Source organism: Pundamilia nyererei, unplaced genomic scaffold (assembly GCF_000239375.1).
Source record: "Pundamilia nyererei isolate P.nyererei 1_Seehausen unplaced genomic scaffold, PunNye1.0 scaffold00106, whole genome shotgun sequence".
In the NCBI taxonomy this organism is placed as follows: domain Eukaryota; kingdom Metazoa; phylum Chordata; class Actinopteri; order Cichliformes; family Cichlidae; genus Pundamilia; species Pundamilia nyererei.
The window spans coordinates 1099962-1127935 of record NW_005187507.1 but is presented as its reverse complement, the minus strand read 5'-3'; the positions used below and the strand labels follow the sequence as shown (position 1 = coordinate 1127935).

The 27974-nt window shown below is 40.0% G+C and overlaps 1 protein-coding gene across 3 annotated transcripts; it reads right to left on the bottom strand.

Moving 5' to 3' along the window:
• Positions 1 to 255: 255 nt before the first annotated feature.
• Positions 256 to 27601, bottom strand: sall4 (spalt-like transcription factor 4). Of its 3 annotated transcripts, none has more exons than XM_005740981.1 (4): positions 27522 to 27601; positions 1444 to 3876; positions 1055 to 1362; positions 256 to 946 (listed from the first exon to the last, which is right to left on the bottom strand). In XM_005740981.1, exons 2-4 carry the CDS (start codon positions 3818 to 3820, stop codon positions 509 to 511), a joined length of 3123 nt encoding a protein of 1040 aa, XP_005741038.1. In that variant the 5' UTR covers positions 3821 to 3876; positions 27522 to 27601; the 3' UTR covers positions 256 to 508. The 3 variants fall into 3 exon arrangements, with proteins under 3 accessions (XP_005741038.1, XP_005741036.1, XP_005741037.1); XM_005740979.1 differs by lacking the exon at positions 27522 to 27601 and adding an exon at positions 5950 to 6177; XM_005740980.1 differs by lacking the exon at positions 27522 to 27601 and adding an exon at positions 5950 to 6177 and having other exon boundaries at positions 1055 to 1359.
• Positions 27602 to 27974: the final 373 nt, after the last annotated feature.

Genomic DNA, 27974 nt, shown 5'->3' with positions numbered 1-27974 from the left:
AAAACAAATACCCGCATATATAATTACATGAAATAAAATACAACTACAGTAGTTTTTAGGGATGCACCAACTGGAATCATGAGCTTGGGATATTGTCATTCTCCTCCCCTTCTGTACCAGGGAACCAGAGAAATCTTTTTATAACTAAATTAATAAAGTTTTTCAGCGCTTCATCATGCCATCAAAGTTTATGCAACAATAGACAGACATTAATCGAAAGATCAGCAAGTCTTCTTTGTCAATGTCCTTCAAAAAAAAAAAAAAAAAAAGCTGTTGTATTGATGCATCCCTAGCAGTTATACAGATTTGACTAGTAATAACACTTAAGAATCACTGAGATCAGGAGGAAAATAGCTGCCATAAAGTTAATTGGACATTTTTAACCAATTTAACAGCAAATCAACAAGGATTTCTCAGAATATTGATTGTACCTCAATAAAGAAGAGAGACATTCACAAAAGTGAATGTGTTTATTACCTGATGGATAAAGAAAGAAAGACAAGGGAAACTAATTAACTGCTATTTTGCCCTCTTCCATGAAATGTGGAAACTGTGATTTTGGCACACTGTCTGAGCCATTTTTCTCAATTTCAGCCATGGTGGCAGGCAAGCCTGAGTGGGATCCATCAATCTTCATGAGGCCTCCAGTGGAGCCAATCAGGGGCCCACCAGCAGGGCTCCCAGGGAGTGGGATGCCACCTCCCTGGATGACAGAAATTTCGTTGGTCTTCATGGTCAGGCCACCACTGAAGGTAGCAGTCGCATACTGGTTCCACAGAGATGGGTCAAAGTTCATCGGAGGAGCGACCAGCTCTTTGGGGGCCTGCATCATTTCTGGCATCATCTTTGCATCTGGGGTCATTGCAATCAACGCCATGGGATTATCTAGAGACAGACGCTGGCCACGCCTTGATGAGTTGTTCCACATGTGGGTGCCAATATGAACCTTAAAAAACAAAAAAACAAAACCAAAATGCTTATTTTTCAGTACATCATCTATATACATGAACTCTAATGCCTAATTTAACCATTTCTCAGACAAGTGATGACTCACCTTTAGATTTCCCTTTGTTGTGAAAGCCCTGCCACAAATGTGGCAGGCGAAAGGCTTCTCTCCTGTATGTGTGCGCTCATGGATCTGCAGGGCACTGGCAGAGGAGAAGTTCTTGCCACAGACATGGCACACATGTGGTTTGGCTGATCGTCGTGGTGCAGGGGAGACTGAGGAGGGCATGGCTGTTCCCTGAGGCACATGGGAGCTGAACAACCCGTGAGGGCCCAGAGGATTCTCTGGGGGAACCTTCATCTCTAGACTGGCCAACGTTGGTGGTATCCTCATGAAAGGCATGTTACTGGAAGCTACTAATACAGAAAGATTGAAGATTAGGTCTACACATTCAAGATGACAGCATCTAATACACTTCACTCAACTTGTAAACTTACCATAGTCTCCATTTGAAAAAGACATGCCAGGCTCTTCCTTAATTGCTTTTGGGGTGAAGCTGCTGGAAGCTGTGAGGTCAAGTGCGCCACTTGACTCATCTTTAGCGTCATCTGACTCTGGTTTTGACCCGCTCTGGGGAAATTCATCAAGAGCAGGCTGAGGAGATTTGCCATTAATGTTGTTAACTGGAGAAGAGGAGCGAAAAGACGCAGCCGAGTCTGTGATGGAGGGACTATGGCCGTTTTGATACTCCTGCTCTCTCTGAGCTGGTGGGGATTCTTTGGATGTTCCTTCACTTTCTGAAGTAGTGCTATTTTGTCGTTTCAGTGCAAGAGCATTTGAGAGATTCTTCAAAACATCTAGGCTGGACATTACAGGGGCTGCAAGCTTCTGTGGTTGCTCCTCAGCGGCAGATGGCAGGGAACTGGAGGAGTCATTTGCTGTCTTGTTAAGCTCTGGCTCTTGATCTTCCATGCTGGCTTCAAATCCGTTGGTGTCAGTAGACTTCTCTTCTGGGAGAGAAGGCACAATTGCTTCTGCTGGTTCAAACTGGTTTTCTGGCATGGGGGTGTTGGGGATCTGCCCACCCATGTGCATGCGAATGTGCTGCTGTAGAACCACTGCATTTGTGAACTTTTTCTGGCAGATTGGGCATGAGTGTTGCATTTTAAGAGGAGTGCTAGCCCTGTGCACACCATAATGAGCCTTGAGGTTACCCTTTGTGGTGAATGCGCGGCCACAGATTTTGCACTTGTACGGCCTTTCGCCAGTGTGTGTGCGATAATGCATTTTGAGTGAGCTCTGACAACTCAGTACCCTATGGCAGATCACACACTCATTGGGATCACCAGTCTTCTTCTCCAGTCCATCCACCATCTGCTGAAGTTTTGCTGTTCCAGAGCTTTGCTCTCCTAAGAGAGAATTACCATTCATGTGGTGCAATGCTCCAAGCATCTCTTTAGCATCTTTCTGGTTTGGCTCCAGGCCCACGTCTTGGCCATACACAGACGAAACATTTGGGGAGCCATTACTTGTTGATGGCGAGGGTCTCTGGGAAAATGGATCACCCCCAAAGCCATCAAATGTTTTGAACCCTGGCATGGATGATGGGCTGAAAACAGCCGCTGGGTGACTTGGCACAGGCTTCATTTCGGTTATGTTTGACTCATCCATGGGTACGGACATACCAAAGGGAATCCCACTGCTGGTCGGAATATTGTCAAGGTGCTCGGGTACAGGATGAGGATTCATGCTGATGTTAGGATATTTGTCTTTATGCCGCTGGAAATGCACTTTGAGGTTTCCCTTGGTTGTGAAACGGTTTCCGCAGATGTTACACTTGAAAGGCCTCTCCCCGGTGTGAGAACGCAAATGAATCTGGAGGGCACTGTCATTGCCAAAAGTCTTTCCACAGTATTTGCACTTGTGCTTGTATAGTGGGTCCCCACTCTTTGATTCCGGTGGGATGTTCAGCATCTTTGGCTTCACTTTTTTGGAGGCATCGATCCCTGCCTGGACTCCACTGAACACACTAGGGAAACCCAGAACACCTGAAGACTGTGGCATGAGTACTGGTAAACGTCCGGCTAGATCTGGAGCACCCTTTAAAAGGTCTGTGTTTGACGTCATCGAGCCCATTCCTGCATTCAGAGCAGGAGACATGCCAGTGGGTAGAGGTAGTTTACCTTGCTTTAGTTTCTCCATGGAAAGGCTCTGACTGCCGGTTCTTTTTCCTATCAGTGCTGCTGCAGCAGACAGTTGCTGAGAGAGATGTGCACCAAGGGCTCTCAGAGGATCCATTGTTGACTCTACTGATGATTGGAGACTCTGTGGGACCATCATGGCTATTTGGATTCTGATCTGTTCGGTGAGCTGGATTTGCTGTAGCTGTTGCTGCTGGAGGCACACTAGCTGTTCCAGGATTACTGGAATGGCCTGCATGGCATCCTGTGAAGTCTGAGAAGTGTTTGAAGGAATTTGGGAAACTGCCACTTTAGTGTCAGCCATGGTTTCAAGAGTAACATTTGAATCTTGCCTTTTCGGGGAGGGTTGGAAAGTCATCTCAGGACTAGCAGACATCTCTCCCCGATCCTGGTGTCTGGAATCATCTGCATTTGCACTGGACTCCTCCTCCAATCTTTCCAGCTGGTCTGTGTTGGCACGCGATGGAGAATGATTGCTGGAGTGGCCGTCTTCGTGATCACTGGCAAGGCCTTCAGAAGAACCCTGTGAATATTTCTCAGGCTCGTCACTGCCGTCTCCATCTTTCATGATGACCACTTGCTGACTTTTTGTGCAATTTTTCTCATGTTCAAGAAATTCTTCTTCGTCGAAGAATTCAGCACAGCACTTGGTGCACACTCTGGTTTCATCCATTCTGAACCTCTTTACTTCATTTCCAATCTCCTCAGCGGAATCACCTTGATGAATCCCTTCAACGAGAGAATAAAATATTTACATGAATACTTCTCATACAATTACAACCATGTTCGTCAAATCAAATAATGTAATTCCTGTAACACATTAAAGGCTACAATGTTTTGTTCATTTGTCAAGATCTGAGATTTTGCTGATTTGGTGTAATGTATTTATTCACTGGCTCACACCATCACATCTAAAAGGGTCCCCCCCTTGTTTTGTCCACTCTCTCTAGGTAACTGCACCAGGCTGTAAAAATTGTGAATTGCTCTATTGTCCAAAGGGCCTGTAGAGGGCAATCATTTATCTTTGGCTACCTAGAACAATGTCCACAGAAACAAAGAGCTACAGATTGAGTATCAAGTTACACTCAAGTTAGATTCTGAAAAAAAAAAAAAAAAAAAAAAGACCCCCCCATCAAAAAACACACACATAAAAGGAAACACCTTACACTAAACTAACCCCAGTTAAAGATCAATTTTATTTCCACAGTAAACAAATAGAAACAATTTCTCTAAATTGCAGGTTTTATATTGTATAAATGAGAATGGCTCAAACACAAGACAGCTTTACATTTATTAAAAAACTTCCCAAGCATTTTTCAGTCTTTTGAAAGATTGATAAGTGCTCCAAGTGAGCATTTTAATTTGTGTGCTAACCAAGAGACCATTTTACAACTGGGTGTATTGTTAAATGCTAATGCCTGGAAGAATGGGGGGTAGACCACCTGTTTGCATTTGCCCAAGGAATCTGCTGGACTTGTTAATTGCTCACCAGGCGGCACTGAGGCGGTGTCACGAAAAATTTGCAAACAGCATTACATTCTGATCCATGAGGAAGCGCTAACTATGGCTCTGCAACACTGTTAACGTCGACTGGAAAAGCACCCATGATGCAGCTTAGCAGCATTTAAAACTAAAGAAAAAAAAAAAGTCCTTATCAGAGCGGATCCATCATTAGATAACTACAGGACGCAGCACACTCGCTCGCCACTTGACGGCGCATGAGCCTCCTGTGATCACCTTTGGTGGACAACATGAGGAGGTCAGAGATAACCGTTCAGCTTATGCGGGCTGAATAAGATTCATGCATAACCTTTTGGCATTTTATGCCCTACAGTTCATGAAAAAAAAGGGAAAACTTGTCATCCCAAGTTTTCTAATTATGAGGGCTACAGCGGCGCTGAAGTTTGCTTATGGCAACACCAAAACGCACCCCCACCCAGTCTCCACAAAAAGGCCACTGCTCCATCCCCCACCTCTCCACATATGTACGAAAGGAAACAGTCATGCATTAAACTGGGGGATTTATTGCCTTTAGGTCGGCTTACTACAGAGTCATATTTCATACAGTTTTGGGTACCTTTGTCTGAAACTTCCAACTGAGGCGCAGATTTGCAAATAAACTCTCGCCAGATTACACAATTATTAATTACAAGGGGCAGAAAGTACGGATAATTATAATTACAGCAGAATAAACTGTAATGATACCTATGGGAATCCGGCACAAAGAGTCAAAGGTACTGCGCAAAATCTAAAAAAGCCGATTCAAATTTAACAGTAAAACCAGCTCGCAATACGTGAATGAAATAAAGTTACACGACAGGCATCCTGACCAAATTAGGTAATTATTCTAAATGTAAAAAGCGTAAACAATCCAAAATGTAGCAACGTGCCCTTCAATGAATCAACAAAAAGTTCAAAGTACTTTACCGTCTTTAATTTAGTCCGCGAAACAACCTCAATTTATTCATTAGAATCAAACCGTCAATATAAACAACGAAACAAGACAAAACAGAGCCAAGAATAAACGATGCTTTTCGGCTTTTACCAAAAAAGAGAGAGACAGAAGGCTTACAATGTTTCAATTTAAAAGAGCCCCTCGTGGAGCACCTGATTTCTAAATGTGTCGCTTCTCGACCGAAGTTTTAGCCCCGGTCAGTTGAGAGGGACAGCAACAGGTCAAAGTGCGAGGAGGACAATGTAAAAGCAGCCCCTCTCCACACTTTTAAATAAGATGTCGATACTGTGTCATTCCTACATGTTAACTTTTCTTGCCAACAAGCTCATCTTTTTGCGTAAACTTACCATTTTCCATCGATCCGGGTTCGTCGGAGTTGATGTGCTGCGGTTTGGCTTGCTTGCGCCGCGACATGGTGCGACCATCAGGAGCAAAGAGTTACAGACAAATTTCCTCCCCTTCTTCAACAGATTCTTCGGCTCAGAAAATTAACCCCTAAAGTAGAAATGCGCATGTCAACGTAATTATTATTATCAATAATGCATTGCGATTTATCACGGTCCCCTGACAGCTGATTGGCTCTGATCCAAGCGCTCACACATTATTTAAATGCGCTCCCTATTGATGAGCGGAGCAGAGTGCCAGAAGGGGGCGGGAGGAGCCATGCTAGTGGATGGCGCTCTGGATGGAGGCAGGGTTAATAACACCCAACTTATAGTACTTTTCCTTGTTCAGGAAAACTATATTTTGCCTGCCACAGAAAGACAAAGGCGACCGAGAGTTCAGCCAAATATTGTTTCCTTGACTTTAAACTCAAAGCAGCGAAATTTAATGATCCGATCCTACTTTATGCCATTTACTTTCATTAAAGCAACTTATTGTTTATGGGTTTTTGGCCATCCCCTTCCAGGAAACTCCACATATTTTACATACAGCGTTTTGTATCCAATAGCATCACTGTAGACTAAGTAGGATGTTCCTACAGGGAAATATGGCAAATTAGTTCTACAGAAAGTCAGTTTATGCTCATCAAAACATAGGCTATAACCATGTACATGCACATATGTGCCCCTCCCTTTAATCTTTTTAAAAAAGAATATTGTGCACTAGTAAATGTTGATCTCCTAAATATGAAGCGTTAGAGTAGTTTTGTCTCAAGGATGTACACTAATGGAGGGAACACAGTCATCTAAGGATACCGTTGAGCCATAACAGGAAACAGAGTCAAACATGAAATGAAAACAACGTCTTGTTGGTTATATTTGAATGAATGAGAAAGCCAAACGGTCAAGCTCCCCCACTACGCAACTCTTTTTTCAAAATAGCTCAAAATGTGTGGTTTTGCATTGAAGGAGCTGGTCAATAAATTATTGTGATGCTAGGTGATGTCCCTAACTGCTGTGTGGTTAACCATTTGCAGTGGTGTATTATTTATTAAAGAGGCTGAATCTGTCACTGTATTTCCTGCTGCTGTACTCGCCATAATAATGTTGTTTTGTCAGGGGGGGGAAATCAAAATAAAGAAAAAAAAAACAAGGGTTCTGTTATGGGATCAGGATGATGCTGGAATGACTCTGTTGGTCCTGCTTCACATTAGCATTCACATTGTTGGCACAGTCGGTGTGCCGAAAAAACATTCCAGGAAGTTCACTACACATCACAAAGGAGAATTTACAAAGGGGGAACCTTTATTAATGCAGAGCACAGTGATCACCTCCTGCATGTTTATAGCTCACCACACAACAGCAGTCACCCACAGATTTCTAAAGGGTGCTATATGTTCCGGTGGAAACACACAGTCTTGCTGCAGACTGTGTGTGTGGGGCAAAGTATAGGAATAACAGAATATGGTTGTAGTGTAACCTTGGAGTTCTATTTGTAGGTCTTTTTCGCAGATTAACTCATGCAGACATTAATTGGTATACCAAGGGCATACTAAAGTGTTGCTTTCATAGAGGACAGTGAAGGTCACTGTAGTTTGACAAAAGTGTATTTTGAGTAAAATTATGCATGTTGACAGGAAAAGAAGCAACAGGCATACAGATATAAAGCTTGTAAAGGGATTAAACTGTTCGTGGAAGCACAATTGACACATAAATGCAGATCTTGTAGTCTATTAGGCAAGTTAGGGCAAGTGTGTTCATGCTTCATAGATTGAGGCTTGAATGTTAAAGTTTTAAGAAAAGCAAAAAACAAAAGTATAAACCGCAACACTGTAGTTAAGGCTGGTTTTCATGCAACTTCCTATGTGAAAATCAGATCAGCTTGCACTGTATCCTTTGAATTTTTTTTGTATTTATACAAAACATGTTTTTGACCCTGATAAGTTCAGGAAACATTTTTAATTTGGATTTTCCTTTTAACAAGTAGCTCCATGCATGAAAGAGTGATTGATACTAGGAGAAAGCGCTGATGTTCATTTAAGAAAATATCATTTAAATGACCTACAGACAGGAGTATGCAAAGTTTCAGTAACTCTTGGTGATACTGGCCTTTCTACCATTCTCTATCACTCTAAAATGCCTCAGTAAGTGTTATATAATGCCACAGCTGATAAGTGTGAGACAAAGACACGGCATTATATTCAAATAAACAAATGTCCTTTAAGGGACTTGCTGAAGGTGAAAAAGAGGGGAGTGTTGTCTAGACAGTTTATAGCCCCAATAAGAAACCATACTTCAATACGCTCTTCTTCAACATTCAATCTATACAATTTAAACTGTGCACAGTTGTAAAATTTGGAAAAATGGCTGACTGCTTGGGAAAAAAAGTCCCATAAGTAAATAATCATAATTAAATATACCAGCGAATTAAACTAAAAACTGTTTTCTATTCGACACACATTCTTGCTTTGTATAATGTAATACACCATCGAGACATGTAGATTCAATGGCCTTGTGTTGAGGTTACACGCGTTTGTTGGTGCCTGAAATCTATAGTGATCATTTTGCACTGTTCAGTTTCAGTTATGTAATTTTTGAGAAAACAGAAACGGCAGTAGAAGAGGCAGCGAACGCAGAAAGCAAACCTAATACTGTGTCCTTGACCAGGTCATGTATCTGACAATAGTATATCTACACTGGTGACAGAAGGTCTCATAAACGGCCAACAAGGCAGCTTGAAAACAGCCTCAGGACAGTAACTACTGAGTTATTATTTTCTATATCCTGGCCTAATTTTCACCCCCTCCTTGTCTTTTCACAAGAGAGTGCTGTGGGATAGAGAGACTTTAAGTTTCTCAGATGTGTCACTCGATGAGCTTTACGACGACCTTGCAGCGGACAAACAATAACAGCCTGACACTTGCTCAGGAATTGTGAATTGAACATGTGTTTTTTAGGACTCAGTAAAAGATGAAAGGCACAGAGCAATCGGGGAAGGGTGAGCCATTTCACCTCAGTGTGACAATCAGTGCTGCTGTCAAAACAAGCAGATTTGTTTTTTAGCTTTATTTCTGGAAAACCTTTACTCTTCCTTGCTGTCAAATAAAGTGATATAAACAGAAGCTTGCAGAGTTTGAAGAAAACACACCACGTTTGGCTTTTTTCTATATATTCAAGTCTAAAATAAAAGGTAGAGGTTATATTATTTTGTAAAATTGTGCATTCTTGTGATAAAACCTAAAGGCTCATAGCACATAAAAGCTACTATGCAGTATCATTAGCTATGAATCTCTTTGACATGACCCTCATCAACACTCTTGATGACATTTGAGTGTCATTCCCGAGCTCCTTGATTAAATCACCGACATTACACGTGTTAGATTGCAAATAATTAACTGTCTACTGGAGAAGCAAAAGGGAAAAATGGCATTTTTGTTCTATGTAAAGACCTAAAAAAACACCATGCCAGGCTGTCTGACCCTTTTAGATGTTTTCTCACCAGCAGGACACCACAAATAGTCTTTTAATGGTTGACTAGCTTCTTGCTCACTGACATCAGGATTTCTTATGAGTGTATTTCCCAGATCCTGTTTTATTATTTTATCCTTTGATGGCTTTCTTCAGGTGCCCCTTAAAACATTTCCTCCCTTGTAGTCATAAATAACGTCATTAAATTTACACAAAGGACAAAGGGGAATAGTTTTTTTTTTTCATGCAAGACTTGAGTCCCATGGAAAGGGTAAGCAACGCTGAGGATAGGAAAAGAAAATGAAAACAGTTTGGGTGACCTTTTTTGTTACTTAGGTCCAGTGATTTCCCCCTTCATATTTGTCATATCAGAACGTGAGCGCTGCTTGAAGGCAATCAATGTGCCTTTTCTTAAGACTATACAGTCATTTTCCCTGCCACTGTTGATTTTCAATCACCTAAACATGGCATTATCTAGAAAATACAAGTATAGTGGCTCTCTGCAATTACTATAGTGTCCGACTGTTTTCGTTATTGATCAGCAAACACCCTTTGCAATGTCCTCCTTTTCATGAACATGTGTATTTTGTTCTTTTGTTTGGTAGCATCGGCCTAGAATAGAGGCTGAGGGCACTGAGGTGACAGGCATTGGATGTTTGCTGGCTGTTCCAATACTGTTTTTCCCAGTGAATTTTTCTGTTTATGTAGAGCCTATTAGATAAACCTGCTGGCTAATTTTCTCCATAGATGCAAATGGGTTGTCTCTAATAATTTCTTTCTTTTTTAAAAAAAAACAACAACAACAACGACAACTTGTCTCTCTATTCAAAAATGGACTGCACGTTTTGTTACCCTTCTTGGAAATTTGACCTTCACTGTGCAGAACGTTGTACGTGCAGAGCTGGATGCTAAAAGGCTCTTTTAACATTTGTTTGCTGAAGGGGGAAATTTTTCTCTGTCATCGTCGTAAATGTGAAGTTAAGTCCAGGTTCAGTCCAGGTCCAACATGCAGCCTGCAGTGTGGAAACCTGACATTTCCAGTGGACATGTGAACCTTTCAGAGAAACAGGACCCATCTGTGTGCATTTAGTGCAATAAAAGCAGTTAAGCTTTTTAAACAAAGAATGTTTACTTATTTGTGCATTCTGCATTCTTCAAGGGCCACTGAGTGTGAGTCTAGCTTTTTTTTCTAAGAGGTGTCTTAATTATTTTGGGATATATAAAATATATCATTTCAAATAAAATTTCAAATATATACCATTTCAAGTAAATATAAAAAAACCCCCATTTCATCGAGGGTACTTGATTATAAAATGTTTAAATTTAACAAACGCGTTTCCATGTAAAGAGTTTAACCGGAAATTGTTATGACACCTGGGTGGAACAGGAAGTATAAAAAACTCTTTAAACTAGATCTGTGTCTTCAGAGATAGCGAGATGAGTGCTTATTTGTCTCACACCACTGACTGAGAGGATGGGGGGTAGGGGCTTGAGGAGATTATGTGCTACAGCATTCCACAAACAACTTCTACTCTGCTCGTGAATTCTTTGATTTTAGCTTTCGGGTGTAGTTTCTGCCCAAACTGAAGTAACTGTTTCGGCACACAATTTTAAACAATTTCAGGCGCTGACATCACAAAATGAGTCAGTGTTGGTTTTATTTGTTAAGTCCTGGTCTACAGTGATGGCAACAGTTTAATATCCAGCTCAACTCTGAGTGTGGGATCTGTGTGAATGTGTGTGTCTGTGGCACAGGGGCTAGCGGGTGAGGGGAGAGATCAGTGGCCCACACATGGCTGTAATTTAATGGAGAATTGCCCAGTGGTTCCTGTGCAGATGTAAACACAGCAATAGTCAGGCTTTTGTTATTGCATGACTATGACAACTGCCTTCATCAATAAACAATAGAGTGTTGGGGGAAACAAGGGCTCACTGTATGAATAGAACCCCACTGTGTCCACTTCTCACTCTCGTTTTTTTTTTAGTTAGAGCCACAATAAAGAAGTCTGTGCAATAATAAGATTCGATACCTGAATTTACACATTAAAGAAGTTAATGCACAACCACAGATATATCATTTTTAAGATGCTGTTTAAGAAAATAAAGATGTCAGGGAGAAAAGCATTACAATAAGGCACTCTTAATTTACAAATCTTGATGGGATTATCTAAAGGAATTATAGTTTGGGGGATGAGGAGGTGAAACTTAAAGAATCTGCGACACAATAAACAAAGAGATAGGGAGAGCTGGGCAGTCCACATCAAGCTGTGAGTCAACAGGAGGCCAATCATTCAAATCTGAGATGCAATCTGGGTCAGGGCCATAAAGATTTACAGGGTGGGAAGTGGTGAGCAGAGGGGCTGCAGGATATCAGTCCTCTCGCACTTCTAATTAGCTTATGAGAATATAATGGTTATACAGCAGTACAGCGCGCCATCCAAATTTGGTTATATATGTTCATTTAAGTTAATGAATAATCACTCTCAAGCGGCGGGATGAAGGGGAAAACTATGTACAAATAATTTAATTCTAACATTTCTCTTATTGTGTTCTTTTGGAAGATCACATTGTTTTCAGTGTCACCTGAAGAATGAAACTAACTCAGCTGGGTCATGGGGGATGAGAACATGTATGGTATGGTGCCAATGAAACATTAATGACTGTAACACGTCTTTGTGTGTCAGCAATGATATCATGCGGACACACATGCTGTTTTTGCAAAAAAGCAGAAAGTCTATCTGGAATTTCTTATTGAACATATAAAATCATATTAACCTAAAACTGCTTAAATATGAGAAGACAAAACTGAGTGTTGCCATAATGCTGACATTGTCAGACATGGATTTTTTTTAAATATCTGTGAATAAACCTTTAATTTTTGCATTACTAGTGGCAATGCAACCAGATCTAAAAGAAAAAAAAAGGTAAATTATTAAATGCAAATTAAGTGGTAGATTTACCATCAGCTGAAAGCACTCTAAAGGGCCCTTGGGAATCGAAAGGGTAAATCTTTTCTAAATACAAAAGAAACTGGCAGCCTATAGCACTTGACAGTGAATGCGGTGGCCCACAGACTTTAAAACACCTGGTGGGCTTTGAGTCTCTGGGTGGAGGTTTACAGTGGCTGCAGACAAAGACAGCCGTGGACCTGACGTACCAGATGTACTGACGGCTTTTTATGAGCACTGAATGAAACTGTTTATCCCCTCGGCTTCTGCCTATTGTATTCAATAGTATTTACTTGGGGGCACTTAAAAAAATAAATCTATTTGCATTTCCTGTAAGACGAGCAGCCTAAATATCATAGTTCTTATTACTGTGTGCTCATAAAAACTTATTAGAAGTATCTTCCTCTTGTCCCATGCAGGCTTACATGTTGAATAGCACTCTGATTAAAAAATTACAATAAAAAAAGAATTGAATAAGACTGCTAATTCTCATTCTTGTGAATACAGTTTAAAAAAAAATCTGATCTCATACTACCACAAGTACTGCACAGGAACATGGATAAGAGTGCATTATGGTTGTTATAGCAACCACAGAAATGGCTTTTCTGCTGAACAATAGTCAGATGGGTCTTTGGGGAGGCCCAGTGGCAACTCCCCCCCTCCACACCCACATCTGCCGCCCTCACATAGAGACTTATGGGATGTTCTGCTGATTATTTTCTGTCCTGCTTCCCCCTTTCAAAACTGACAGGCTGAGAGAAAGAGAATAAAATTAGGAATTCTGCCAACATCTGTGGAGGGGCTGTGGTGTGGTAAGCTCTGCTGTGACAGTTTAGATAGAAAGTTTGGGAAAAAAAGAAACATTTGGAGAGTGTGCTGAATTCATTCGAGTCAGTGGAGTTGAAAGGTGTGTGACAAATGGTCTTATGAGCTTTGCAAGGTTTATAATGGCAAACAATTTAGAGGAAGAGTCAGTAACAGGCATCTGAAAAGGGCTGTGAATAATAACTTTGCATAGGATCCAGGATAAAATGCAGGACATAGGTCACGGTATCTATTATTCTCAGACTGAATGTATACATTTTATGGTACAATTACTTTTTAATGTTTCCTCTAGCAAAAACAATGAATTCGAGGGGTGTAAACAGCCTCACTCTCTCCTGTAATATAAGGAATTGTTTGAAGTATAGAGAGAAAAGGGGTGGGGTTACTCTTTAACAAGCAAAACTGTAAATTAAAAGCTGGATAGAAAGGAGAAAACCCTATAGTGCCTTTGTCTTTTGATTTCTAGACAGCAGCCTTGGAAGAATTGGATCGAAGCCACCTGCGTGTCTGCAAAGACACCATGCAGACCGAATACAGAAGAGACACTTTTTTTAAATGACTGTGCTTAGTAGAGTCACATAAAAGATCCCAAAGCTGGTGAGTCCTAATATAAATAAAACTCCCAAATCTAAAAACAGGATTTATCATTAACAGGGCTTATTAAGCTCTCGACATCAGTTTTATTTTTTTTTCCACGAATTATTGACAAAATTTTCTCAAGCTGCATTCCAACCTTTGCAGCGTATCACACTAATTACTTTATTGATTCATACAAATACAACTTAAAAGGAGGGGAAAATGATCAAATTCAGCTAGAGCACATGAAAGTGGATTTTTCTTTCAGAACAAACATTCAATAGATGTTTTAAAAAGAAACTCTCTGCAATGAAGCACTCAAACTTGCATTGCTTGTTTGAATCCCTGCCCTATCCAGTTAACTACTGATAAATAAGTGCTTTCTCTCAGGTATGCTTCTATTTAGCATTTACATGCACACACACACACATGCAAGCACAGATAAACAGAAAGTGATCTTGTCGTCATCATAGGTAGTGACCAATGATGCATTTACAGGCAGGAAAAGAAGGCAAAAGAAAGACTTTAGACTTCCCCCGCATCCATATTGATTAAACAAATTTGCCACAAATCATTTTACAAATGCCCAGCGGGGGGCTATAGAAGTTGGTGGAAATACCCCATTCATGCTCCGTCCTCCCCGCAGGGCTGGAACCTCGACTCTTGGCTCGTTTAAGCGTGCTGACAGTCTCTGATCCTCTGGCCATCTGCGGGGTGGGCTGGTCAGCGCCGAGGGGTCTTTGTGTTCTAAACTTTAGGAGATTTAACAGTGAAACTAGGAGAAAAAAAACCTCTTAAGGTGAAGGATCCCCCCCATAAATCTGGTTTCTAGCTCATTTGCAAGACACACAAATCAAACTGTGAAGTCAAAATGGCGAAGAGCTAAACTGAAAGGATGCCTAAGTGAAAAACGTCTGTATGGTGAACAGTTTCAGTCAAACTTTAAGTGATTTTTTTCCCACTGTAGCTGGAAAACAAGTGGCATTCTCTGCAGCACATGGCACATGCCTGTTGTGCTCTTTCAGTGACTCATACAAATTTGGAAAAAGATTAGCCCCGCCTCCCTACCCCCCACCACCACCACGCTTCTCTTTGTGAATGAAAATGGGAGGAGACAGCTTATGTGGAATCTATGTAAGAATGACTATTTTTGAATGCAGGTGGGTGTGTACATGTGCTGAGTTGTTGTCTGACAGAGGAAAATAACCAAAACTGCTTCGATTTTCTTCTGTTTGCAGCGGCTGCTTTTCAGCTGTTGTCATTGTTATCGACTACTTGATTTTAGCTTTTTGATAATGCAAAATTAACACAAAGAGGCAGGATACAATGCAAAGTAATGCAGCACTGTGATTTGACCTGCCTGATGAAAACCCTTTAAAGAAACTTTTATCATTCACACTCTCCAGGTCCTCCAAATGTTGAAGTAAACATCAGCAGTCCTCAGTGTGGCTGTTCTGTGTAAAGAGGCCATTCCTCCTCTTCTTATAACCTCAAACACATGGTAAGCTCCTATTATTTTAACTGCTTCCAGTTACTTTAGATCTCACTCGACCCCTGAGTGCAATCAGGGGAAGGTATGGCCACATTAAAACAACCAGGCAAACCACAGCTTAGGTTACCCTTGTTATAAAAATTGATAACATAAATGATTCATTAGTGATGTTAATTCATAAATAATTCATCTTGAATCTGGGAACAATTGTGAATGCTTATATATAAATCCTTCAAATTATATTTTAATTGAATATACATGACTAATCTGGTCTCAGATCTATTTTAAAACTCCTGTTTTTTTTCTCTTACTAATCATTAGATACATGTGTCTATTTTTTTTGTGCCTCTGTCTATACAGAAGTCCAAAGATGATGATGAGTGGGCTCAGAGGGAACAGCTGAGTTTGTTTCTGTAGAGAACAACAAACTGGTAATGCTTACAACAGCTGTGCGACCCGAGCGTATAAGAAGGCGCTACTGAGTGGGATTTTCACCTGTGTAACTATACACATAAAGTAGCTTTGTTATGATTAGCTTCGAGTCCGATTCATGCACGTACAAGCACGTGCTCCGGATTATGCACAGCTCACGTCCCGTCAAACATTTACTGGAATATTGAATCTATTCCTGTATTGCACAGCTCATAGACGGGCCCTAAATGCTTCCCCAGAAACTCAATCCAACAAAACAGGCCATCGCTCATAAAGATGCAACATGAGTGATGTGAGCAGAGCAAGTTATAGTGACCCTGGGACACACAACTCTTCCCTTCCCCAAACATGCAAATTCCCCTGCTTTCTACACATTTTTGATCTTTAGTAAACAACACATCGGATTCATTACAACATGTGTCCATACACAAGTTTTGCATTACTTGTAAAAAGTTTCAGAAGAGCAGCAGCTTCTTTCAACAACAGGCTGTTCATTTCATTCTGCTGCCGGTCGCTATTTGACAGCAGGTTGTTTGAGCTGCTGAGTCGTTTTTCCTTGCTTGCTGCTGCTGTTTGCATTGGTTGCAGACTGGATGACTGAGTAAACAAGAAATTGCTAATAATAATTTTTAGAGCAGACAGTTAAATATCTTGCAAACACATCGCTCTGTATAGTTGGATGCTGTGTGCATGAATATGTTTTTCAGATAAATATAAAAGTATGTCTAATGAACCACCTCCAGTGGCTTAAAACATGAGAATGGAGCTCACGTTCAATAATTACAAATTCATATTTTGTATGCTCATCGATAGTGCGTAGGTTCCCACGTGCACACTCTGCTATGTAACTCGTCTTCAACTCTTTCTACCCGATCTAGTCGGAAGTTACAGAGGCTTGGTCCTCCAGACAATGAGATAAATATACTACTCCACCCTTGCCTGCAGATTTTTCTCATAAAAAACCCTTTGATAGTTTAGCCATCTGGCTCAGCCAAAAAAGTCCTCATAAAAGAGGCCCAAATAAGGTCAGGGGTCACTCCCTCCCTAGGTCAGGGGCCCTGGAAGGTTGTTATAGTGGACTTTACTAAAGTTGTCAGCTCAGATCCCCTTGACAAATTAAAGCACATTCTTCTGTTTTTTACTAGTATTCCATTACAGTCAGACTTCCCTAAAGGAAATGTTTTTCAGGACAGATGAGAGGTCGGTTACACTGATATGAAATATGAACTCACCTGGGTAGTGTAGGTTGGGACATGAATCATTCGTTTTTCATCAATATTTGATGATCAAAATCCAGTTATTTATCAGTGTTGACCTTTTTCTTTTCAAAACCATTATCTATGTGCGGATGAGAAAACGGCCTTTACTCAACACGTAGTACATTAAAGGTGCACTGACAGCCTGTCATTAACCCTGACCTGTCTGAGCCTCTGTCCAAATGTCCAGAGGATGAAAGGCTCGGACTGGAGTTATCTCGCAGACGCATTTAACTGACTGCTTTCTGTGTGTCAACACACAGAAACTGCCTGCTAACACGACGCAGACACTGGGAAGTTTCATACACAGACTGCAGAGATTTCAAGCTACTGTTTCCCATTTGCAAACTTAAAATTGGACACATTTTGATTTCTTGCTCAACTATTGGATGTTTGACTCATGTTTGTAAGGTTAATATGAGGCTACGGCATAAATCATAGCTTAGCATGAATACAAAGAAAGAAATATGTTTGGCTGAGTCTCTCCACCGGTTAAAGCAAAGTAAACAAACAAACTGCATATAACAGATGGCATTTAGCCACTGAGATATCACTGAATAATTGTGGAAGTTGGGGTCGTAACCAGGGTTAGCACCTGTAATCTAATGACCAGTAGAATGACCAGCTACACTTCCAGACCATATTAACCTCACAGCTGTTTTTAAAGCCTGTATTTTGATGGCTGACAGTGGGGAAGAAATAGTAAAACTGTGAGAAAGACCAGGGGAAAAACACAGCAGATTGGCCTTGGTATGGAGTTGAACCCAGGTACCTCAGACTTATAGCATATCTATGCAATCTGCTCAACCCAATGAGCTAAACAAGCACCCTCAAATACTTTTTTAATGCCCTTTGGGGCATTTTGGCCCAAAAGGAAGCCACTACATTTTTGTTTTTCTTTTTGAAGACATTAGTGACCCATTTAGAGAAGATGGTTGTCAGCTAACGCTAGCAAAAATAATTAAAATTAGCAAGGTATATTTAAAAAAACCCTCCAAACATTTAAAGCTTTTTGAAATAATATATAGTATATATTATAAATCCTAACGCTTGATTTTCATTTTTATCATTAAATGAAATTTAATTTGCGTTCATTTCGCGTGTCACGTTCAATAGCTGTCACTGCTAAATAAAGAATTGAGATTATGAAAGAGCGGCTGATTTTCCCTAACAATAAAAAAATATTCTAAATAAATACCTGGAGGAATTACCAAGATGGCTGCTTAGTGGTGAGGCTTTCAGATGGACTTAGGTTCAACCAAGGAACAATGAGGTCACATACAAAGACACATTGTTTTTTCCTACAGATCTGAACCAAGCTAGCAATTTAGCAGATACAAAGCACTGTTATTTACAAATGTACTACTGCCATCTAACTGTAAGGATGAATGTAAATATACTGCTTTATCAGCCATAAATATAAGACAGATGGGCGGAAACATCTGTGGCTATATGACAAAAAAGGCGATTCTTCTTAAACAGGCACTAAATCATTACAGAGATGAGGTGGGAGAATAGGAACTGAGCATTCATACATCTGTCTTTATACCCTGCGACTTTCACACATCTAAGGATGTGTTTGGTTTCACCCCACATGCATTCAAAAACCCATTAAAAAAGTTGAGCAAATGCTGAGCATATGACAGCCCCTATGCGACTGTGGGAAGGACTACACAAAGGCAAGTGTTTTCCACCACACAGCTGCTCAGTTGGAAATTTGTCTTGTTCCTATTGTCTTACTCTTTAAAAGAAGTGCTAAAGCTCTCACTCCATGCTCCAGTCACTTCCTAAGAAAGGTGCTATTGGATGATACATGTGGCAGAGTGTCCAGTTTCAGGGGAAATGGTGAGAGAATTAGTAGGGGACGATGAGCTCCATTAAACACTGAAGAAGTGGACCTGGAAAGGGTGTCTGGAGTAATCAGCGGTGCACAATCTACAGGTGGGGTATGGGAAAAGAACCCCCGCCAGACTAAAATCATATCTTTAATGACCACAAAGTGTATAATTTTTTATTATATCTTCTTAAAGAATTAACAGCATTGTTATTATAAATAAAACAATAATAAACTACAAAAGCAAACATTGCTTTGAGGCGTTAATAAATGATTTATCATAAAAAAATGGCCTTTTTTTCCTTATATTTTCTGTAAAATAAAGTTTAAAATTGATAGAAATAGAAAAATAAAGCCTTCAAATTCCAAACAGACAAATCGGCAAACCTTTAAAAAACACATCCCTTTTGACGCTGCGACTGAAAATGAGAAAATTTTTCTCACAGAACTTTTGCCTGAGGGTCCGAGTATGAGGGGGGGCTCCATCACAGCACGCTGTTATTAATCTTAGTTAATTGTAGGCTTCTCCATTCAAACACCACACAGCTGTATTTTTCATCATTAAGCCTGTGTTTATAGTTGGAGGAAATTGGCCTACAATGTAAGTGATAGATAATCAAATCTCAGGAAAACTAACAGCTTGTGGTCAGCTACCACAAACCACACACTGTTTATCCAAGCATTCATGCTCTGAACATGGGAGAATCTATTGAAATATGCTTTAAACGTGAATTAATCAGTTACAAAGCAATCTGAGCCATTGTAACTGTTACCTAATTTACAGACTGTGGTTGTCTGTACAGAACTTTTATTTTTTTTAGTTATTATCCATATACTTGATTTTCACTCAAATGTCACTATTTGATCTATTTTACACTTGTTTTTGCAGTGTTTCAGGGAAAACATCTTACTTTTTAGTCGACCATATTGGTTAAAAGGAACTGTAGTTACTTGTAACAAGCATTTTAGTTGTGCTCCATCTTAACCAATCATAATTGATTGATTGATATTTGTTTTTGCTAACATCAGCAGCATCCCGACTGAGGAGATTCTGCATAAAGAAATACTACTTAACTTCAAGTAATGTCTTTTGCTTTACATGTTTTGTTCTGTTTTTATATTGTGGTCCTAATAAATTTATAGAACGCTTCAACTTATATAGTTTTTTTAAAGCACCTGATTTAATGTTTTCTTTCATGTACTTTTCTGTGAGTTGGATGTGGCATTCCTTCACTGGCCATAACACAGCTTGCATTCCATTTGTTGCACGGTGATGGCATCCTCTTTTGAAAAGGAATGCATCATGGTGGAATAATTGCCCTACTGCTCTCAGTCCACTTAGTTAAAAGGGATTCAGATGGTTTGGGATCTCTGTCTCTCTTCCCCCTCCACCATCTCGCCTCTCATGGGGCAAGGAGAAGAGGAGAGTCTGAGGGGGATGGGTGTTTGACTTGGGAGAGCAGAAACTGGGAGGGGGGGTTGAGTATTTACATAAATGGCCAATCTAAGTTTTTCAACCTCCATTTTAATCTACAGAAACTAAAGGCAACCTTTGCCCTAAAATGACGACCCCGTCTTCTCCTTATCGATATCTAAAGTTAACACGTAGGCTGGCATTCCACAAAGATTCAGAGCATTAACTTTCCAACAGAAAGTGACGCGCACAACTAACAGACATGGATATTGGATTATTGCGGCATTTTAGAGGTCACATGATCCTCTCGGATCATGCGCACCTCTCGTCGGCTGCTGGGAGGTCCACCAAGTCTCGGTGGTGGAACAAGTGATCGCATGAGGCTGTGGCTTATCTCAGCCTACACATGCATGTTCACACACACCCCCACATGCACGCATCTACCTACATTGCACTTGTTAAGCATGGTTTAGCAAGCATAACAGGTTCTAGAGTTTTAAAGTAATTTGCTTTTTAAAACTTTCTAGTGGGTGTATCGCTCATGAAATACTCATTAATGCGCACTTAAATTAGTCTCTGGCTATTCAACTACAGGACGATACTTCTAATGGAACAATAAATAAATAAAATATACTAAAAGTCATAATTTTTATTAGGAAGAGTAGCTGATTTTAAAATAAGCATAATTAACTATGATTTAAAAAGGCATCGTGTGCTTTGGAAGTTTCAGTTATCCATAAACATTTAGATGCTTTTATAATATTTGAAGTTGATTCATTGCTGCTTTCACATCACTCACCTTTTCAATTATATCACTGACTGTCATCTGCAATACTGTACTATCATACTTGTGTACTTTTGTCCATCCTACTGTCTCAATCTTATGTTTTCGACTTCTCCCTGCTGTGGTGCTAATTAAAACAATTTCAAGGACAAAAGAGGAGAAGCTATTGTATCGCACAACCAGCAGTGCAACAGACATGGTGTCAGAGGCGTGCAGTTGTCAGGGATTAGCTCTCCTTTGCTGGCACAGATGGATACATCAACCACCACCAGTGATGAGTGGCTGAGCATGGACAACTGCCTCAAAGGAGCTTCTAGCAGGAATTTAGGTCCAAAATCATACAACAAGACAACCACATCTGCATTTTAGGAGGATGACACGAAACAAAGGGTCAGTTTTGATTAACCTGTTGCACTGCAGATTTGTGGCAACAGACTAAACCTGCTGATCAAGATAAACATAACGCATATTCAGGCATTTGAAGCAGGTTTTGTTAGAAATAAAGAAAGTTGATTGGAACCACCAAATACTGGCACCACTACTTTGTCCCACATTATGAAATCATTTTACTTATATATTTTATGTAAATTAAATTAAAATCCTCTGTATTATATCAGTTAATAATGGAGCTATAATAATGCAGCTGGAATAGTATTATTAGCTGTTCTTCCCACCCAGAAACTGGCGACTAGTCGCTCCTATTTATGGGAACAAACATTCCCAACACCCAGATCTTTCTTCACATTCCTGAGCTTTGTTGAGCCAACCCCCTTTCTAAAACAGAGAGATCTGATGGTGACAAATCTTCAAACCAACTTCCTCTTTTTCCTTTCAACTCAAGTAATGGCCCAGTGAACTGGATTCTCTGTCCTGACTCACATCCTCTGTGCCATAATATTTATGCTGCCTATTCAAATGGTGGCATGATCAAATTGCTGCATGAATCACACCACAGGCACCAGCTCACTAAATTACATCCTGACTAAGAGTCTGAATATTAGTCTGGGATAATGTGATATTAGCAACAATGGCTTACTTTCCCTGTATTATTTATTAAGTTAATTTATTGCACCTCTGATGACCGCAGCTGCTTGCCTAACCTGAATTGCGTATGAATCTGGGTGGAAATCTTGCTAACTGTGGCACTGACAGTCAATGCCTCATCAGTGCTTTTAGGGCATTGTTGTTATCTCCGTGGCCAGGTCAGACTTATCTCACAGAAGGAACTGTATGTGAACAGAAACAATGGGCTTGATTGAGTGCATTCCCCACAAGGTGTTAGGTTACACGAGCCTGGTCTATTTAATAGATGATATCTGTCTGAAGGTACTTTGCCACATGATCTTTATCGCAAGCGAAATGGTGCATTATTCATAAACTAATTAATTTTCTGTCATGAAGACGTGATAGCAGGAAACAACCCGAGTCGACTTCATAACAGGGTAATACAATCGAGTTCGAGCAGAGAACTTGCAAGAAAAAAATATGTAACTAATCGATTAGTCATTTTAAAAATCATATCCAACAATGCCAATTATTTAATTTACATGTGAAGAAAATACATCTCATCCATAAGTCCTTGTGCATTCATTCATAGGCTCACATACCCCCTACTTGATTTTTAAACAGACACAATGCAATTCAATTAGCTTAACAAAGAAAATGGTAATCCACGAGCCGGTATGAGTGCATGGGTGGGGTGCATCTGTAACGACCCGAGAATGACTCTGAGAATGCTTCTGAGGAATTTTCACACCAATAAGCTGCAGGAGAGCCAGACTGAAACAGCAAAGTAGTGCAACTGAGAAAACAGGGGGAAAAAACCCAACTTCCATTCAAAAAAGCATGAATTTCACAAAGCCTGCCTCCTATGCTTTAGTCAGGGGTTCGAATGTAAATGTCTAAACATTATTATGAAAATAAAGCCATTAATTAAACGGCGCAAAAAACGCAAGCCACTCATCCCAGTCTGTATTTACATTTATCAGTAACAGTAAGATCCATTATCAGACCACCAGCAGATACATAGCTGGGGGTAGATTCACATATGCTAATAAAGCAGATGTCCAGAGTCCTCAACACATTCCAGGCAGCCTATAAAAACAAAGTGTCTTTCTTCCCCCAGGAGCAGTGCCCCATCCCTGACTGTCTCCAACAGTCACAAAGATTCATATAAACACTTGGTGTTATAACCTGATGATCCCAGCCGTGCTCATGCTCTCCCTGCCACTGTCCCTAAAACAACCACAGCATTTTGATCTCTTCAGACTACAGCTCCCCTCGTTTTGGGAGTACTCTGCATGTTTGGCCAAGATGTTGGTCATTGTTTGAAACATTTCTATGACACTGGAAGTTTCGGCCAACGTCTCTGTGTCACTGCTGTCCAGTGTGCTGGACTCCAGCTAAATTCATCAGCCATTGTTTTCTCTGAGCAGGCATTTATGATGTCACTGCAAACATAAGCTTTGTCCTCAGATGAAGGATCAGCCAAGGTTCGTGCCCTTATGGGGTCAAACAAACATCAAATATGGACAGGCTATGACTTTCCATGGGGTTGGGTGGACATTATGGTGGCACAAAGACAACTTTATTTAAAGGTTAAAAAAGGCTGGCCATCCCCAGTTCACCAAAGCTTTTTCACTAGTAACAGTAAAACTGGAAATGTCTTCTTCTCTATCGTATTAATTTTAATATTAATACTAGTAAAGAGTCTAAATCTTACCCTTCATCTCTTCACCATTCCATTCCTGAGCATCTCAAACATTTCTATGGCTCTGCCAGTGACTCCTGCAGTGCAGTAAATGATCAACAATGATTATTACACAAACAAGATACACTGAAGAAATTATAGGTAGGATGCAATAAATGTATGTAGGGCCACCACAACAGATTTAGAAATATAAAAGTATTTCTGCAGTTCATTAAAAAGAAAATGTTTTAATTAAGTAAAATACATCAAACACACAAAAAGAATAAAAACTGGGGAGATTTTTGACGGGGATGCAGTTTTAAAACCCCCACATTTCTCAGGTGAAGTGTTTCAGATCCACCAAAGGCTTCAGTGTTTCCCATTGTGTAAGAATTATTGAGGCAGCAGTATCTGTGCGCATTAAGCACTCTGAAAGCACACATGGTAAACAAAGACTTAAGCGCATACACAAGCATGTGCGCGCACACGCACACACAACAATGGCTTGTATGTCAAAAGATTAGATTTCCATCGTGTTTGTTGTTTTAGGATAAGGCATGCGTGAACAGAGAAAATATTTTGCTTGCTCATAGGCATCTGCTGAAAACCAATGGAATTTCTAAAATTGTAAATAGGTTTGTTTGCTTATGCAACAGTTTTGTTCCTTCTTTGAGGACAATATTCACAGTTAACACATAAGTATTGATTCAAAAGCCACATGTGTAAAAAGCAACTCCTACCAGGGACTAACAACCAGTGTGTCCTTATAATAAACACATCAGTAATTGTACAAATACTCTTATTATCAAACTTACTATGACTGCAATTATGGAATGCTTAACAACAATCAAATCACCGTATAAAGGCAGTCTGATGAAAACAAATGTTGAAGCACACAAAAACTGACTGTGCTGCTCTGCAAACTATGAGACTATGCGGACAGAGAACACACAAAGCAACATGCTGACATATGAGAATGATCAAAGGTTGTCGCAAAACCGAGCATAAAAAAACAAATCCCATATCTGCGCAGAGCCAAACCTGATGGCCCAAGACTAACACTTGGCTCGGGTTCCCAGCAAAACCTGCATCCGACCATATATGGAATAAAAGAAAACAACTGAGTGCTTGTTTCCCTTTGAATATATGGCACTGATGTGCACGGCCAAAATCATTAAAACATGCATTTGTATAGGGTTAGCGGCACAGAAACAAGACAGGAAAACAATAGCTAAATGTCTTTGTTCCTGAATCACAAAAGCTGATAGCCGGGTTATTTGCATTCACAAGATTACGTGCAGCTATCGCTGCAAAACGGTGAAGCCCACATTGTCACAGAGGAATAAAAGACATTATTTTAAAAGGCACTGGCTCTGTGTTGAAGAGCAGGAGATACTGTAGCATTCTTTTGTCCATTAAAGGACTTTTATGGGCTCTTGTGCTCCCACTGAAGCCATGCCTATTGGCTCAAAATTATACTTATTTTGCTGCCCCCACCCCGAGGACTGGTTTTAAACTCTGCTTTCAATCTTAAAGTAACAACAACAAAAGGGCCTGTCAGAGTAATGCTTCCTGACAGCCCAAGATAGACGACAAAAGACAAAAACAACACCCCAAACACTCAAATGCTAAATAAATACCACAAAATAGTGTCAAAGCTTTGAGAGAGTGTGAAAAACTCAAGAATCACAGGAACAAATTTGAGCAGCTTTGAATTGTGCCCGAGTTCATTAAAGAAGAACAAACATGCAGCGTGAAATATACAACCACCCACAGAGGCAAAGTCATTTTAAATCCAGAGTTTGCCCTAAAGTGATACTATCGATTCCTCTCGTAGACGCTACAATAGCCTAATAATGTCTCAGCAAATAATCACATTGCATTCAGAAAAGCAAATTGAGGTGTCTTTTTGTCCCTCGGCTGATCACATACCGCTTTCATCATGAATTTCTATCAGAAAGACAAAAAGAATTGAACACAGACAAGATAAAAGCCTCCAGTGCACTAAGAAATCAAAATTCACTTAAGATGTCAATAGTGTCACAGCCAAAAGATGCCTGCATCGGAAAAACAAATCCATATCAATACTTCGCCAATCAGTTAATTTCATTAAGGCATTCAATGCCATTTACTGATGGGATTGCAAATTGTGTGCAAACAAACCAAAGGTCAGAGATGCACTGTTGAACCGAGGGACAGATTGTATCTGAAGGAATGAAAAACTGTTTGGACTCGGTGGCTGATTAATAGCTACCACTGATGACAGAAGTGAACAAACTCAATTCATTTAGGTTTATTTTACTACCATTTTCACACTATTTAGAGCACCAGGCAGTTTTTTGCCAAAGTGTCATCTTGCTCTGGTTGTTGTCCATCTTTCCATCACCTGGTCCTTTCTGGATCTATTTATGTCCAGAAGGAATGCATCACAAGTTACGATTTCTTTAAGCAGCTGTGAGTGGAAATTGCTTTTTGGGAAGCCATTTATGGCCCCCATTCAAAGGCTGGCATCTCAAACACAGGAAGGAAGGAACACAGAAGTGCTATACAGTATGAAGAGCTTCATTTTAAACTCATCCTAGCATTTATCAAAAAAAGAAAAGCAAGCAAAGCTTTAGGATTTGCCAAGAGAATGCACTCTAGTTAGCTTTGAAATATGAAAACAAGCTTACAGACCAAATTGGGTATGATTTATACTGTAACCAATTCACTATTTTTCCAAAAAATGTAAACAGAATAAAATAAATAAATATAACATCAACTCTCTTCAAACCTTCTCCCCAAGTAGGGCTCTTAAGACATTGTAACCCATAGAAAAGGCACTTAACCCAGCTATGACGTCACATGTGGAAGAGGAGAAGGGGGAAAGAAAGGGTCTGTCCTCCTCAAGGGTGCTTAGGATTATGGCCTGGAAGTCTGTTAGATAATAGATCAAAGAGATACATCAGAGTGCTTTGTGGTTTTCCCACATAACACTCATCTTCATGCATAATGGAATTTCAGGATTTTTTCCCCCCTAGTTCCACCTGAAGAAGAGGTGACACAGAGTGGTTCGAAAAATCTGAGTTTGAGTGCAGGCACTCATAATGCAACCCAAGTGCAGAACTGATGCAGATTTAGTGTTTGCATGCTGCTCTCTTTGTGGTACATTCTTCACTATAAGCTGGCTTTATGTTGCTTAAATCATACAAGAAACAGAACCTAACTTCAGATTTTCCCTTCTATTTAGGAGCAAAATGAGTATTTTGATCTGTCTTTTAATTTCAAGGTAGAAAATAGAGAAATAGTAGAAAAAGCACAGCAAACAATCTAAAGAGCTTGCTTAAGTTACATAAATGCACAAACAAAAACCAAACATGGTAACCACCATCTACGAATAAGATTTTAGTAGTAGTTTCTGTGGCATCTGGTGGTGGCGTCATATTTATTAAAAGTTAGCACTGTTATCTATGGAAGCTTTTTTCTGTCACTGGAAATAATTGAAGTTGAAATTTTAAGTTATCCTGGGTTATACAATGGGTTATATTTCAAACGATTAGATTTCTACCATGTTTGTTGTTTGAGGACCTGCGTGAACAGAAAATAAGTGTAGCATTTTAATTTGATAGGTCAAATACTGCATTCACACGTAAAACAATTATTAGCAAATGTGGGCTAAAGCTAGCACTCTAACCAATCAGCACACAATTAGCATAGTTTGGATACACCCAAGTCTCTAAAACAATACGCCTAACCCTTTCATAAGGATGTCTCAAATTAGCGCCCTTAATTTTCAGTTCAAAGCAGAATTCACAAAATAAGTAACTACGCTTTCTTACCCAGCTAGGCTAGCTGTTTTCCATATCCAGTGTTTATGCTAAGGTAGCCGTCTCCTGCTCCTTTATTGACAGACAAAGCAGTCATTTCATATCAAACAGTTCTTGGCTAGCACTTTCAAAAAGACAAAACCTTCAAGTGAGTAGCAGTCGTATCTTATAGAAACACAATGGTATAAAAAAGTGCAGCATTTTTTAAGAAAATTAGTAGTATGGGGATATTATAGAAAAGCCATCCTTCATATATTTTCAGTGTTAAAGCACACACACTACAGTAATACCCTTACTAGCTAGAGTCCCCTGTCTAAAACAGACACCAACTCTCTCAACCTACAGTTGCTGGCAAACATGTTTTTTAAACCATCAAACCACTTCATCTGAGTTTGTGGCCATGCTGAGCGAGAAAATGTAAGAGTCTGCTTCAGCAGAGCCATTAGTGCTCAGAGACCAGAAAGA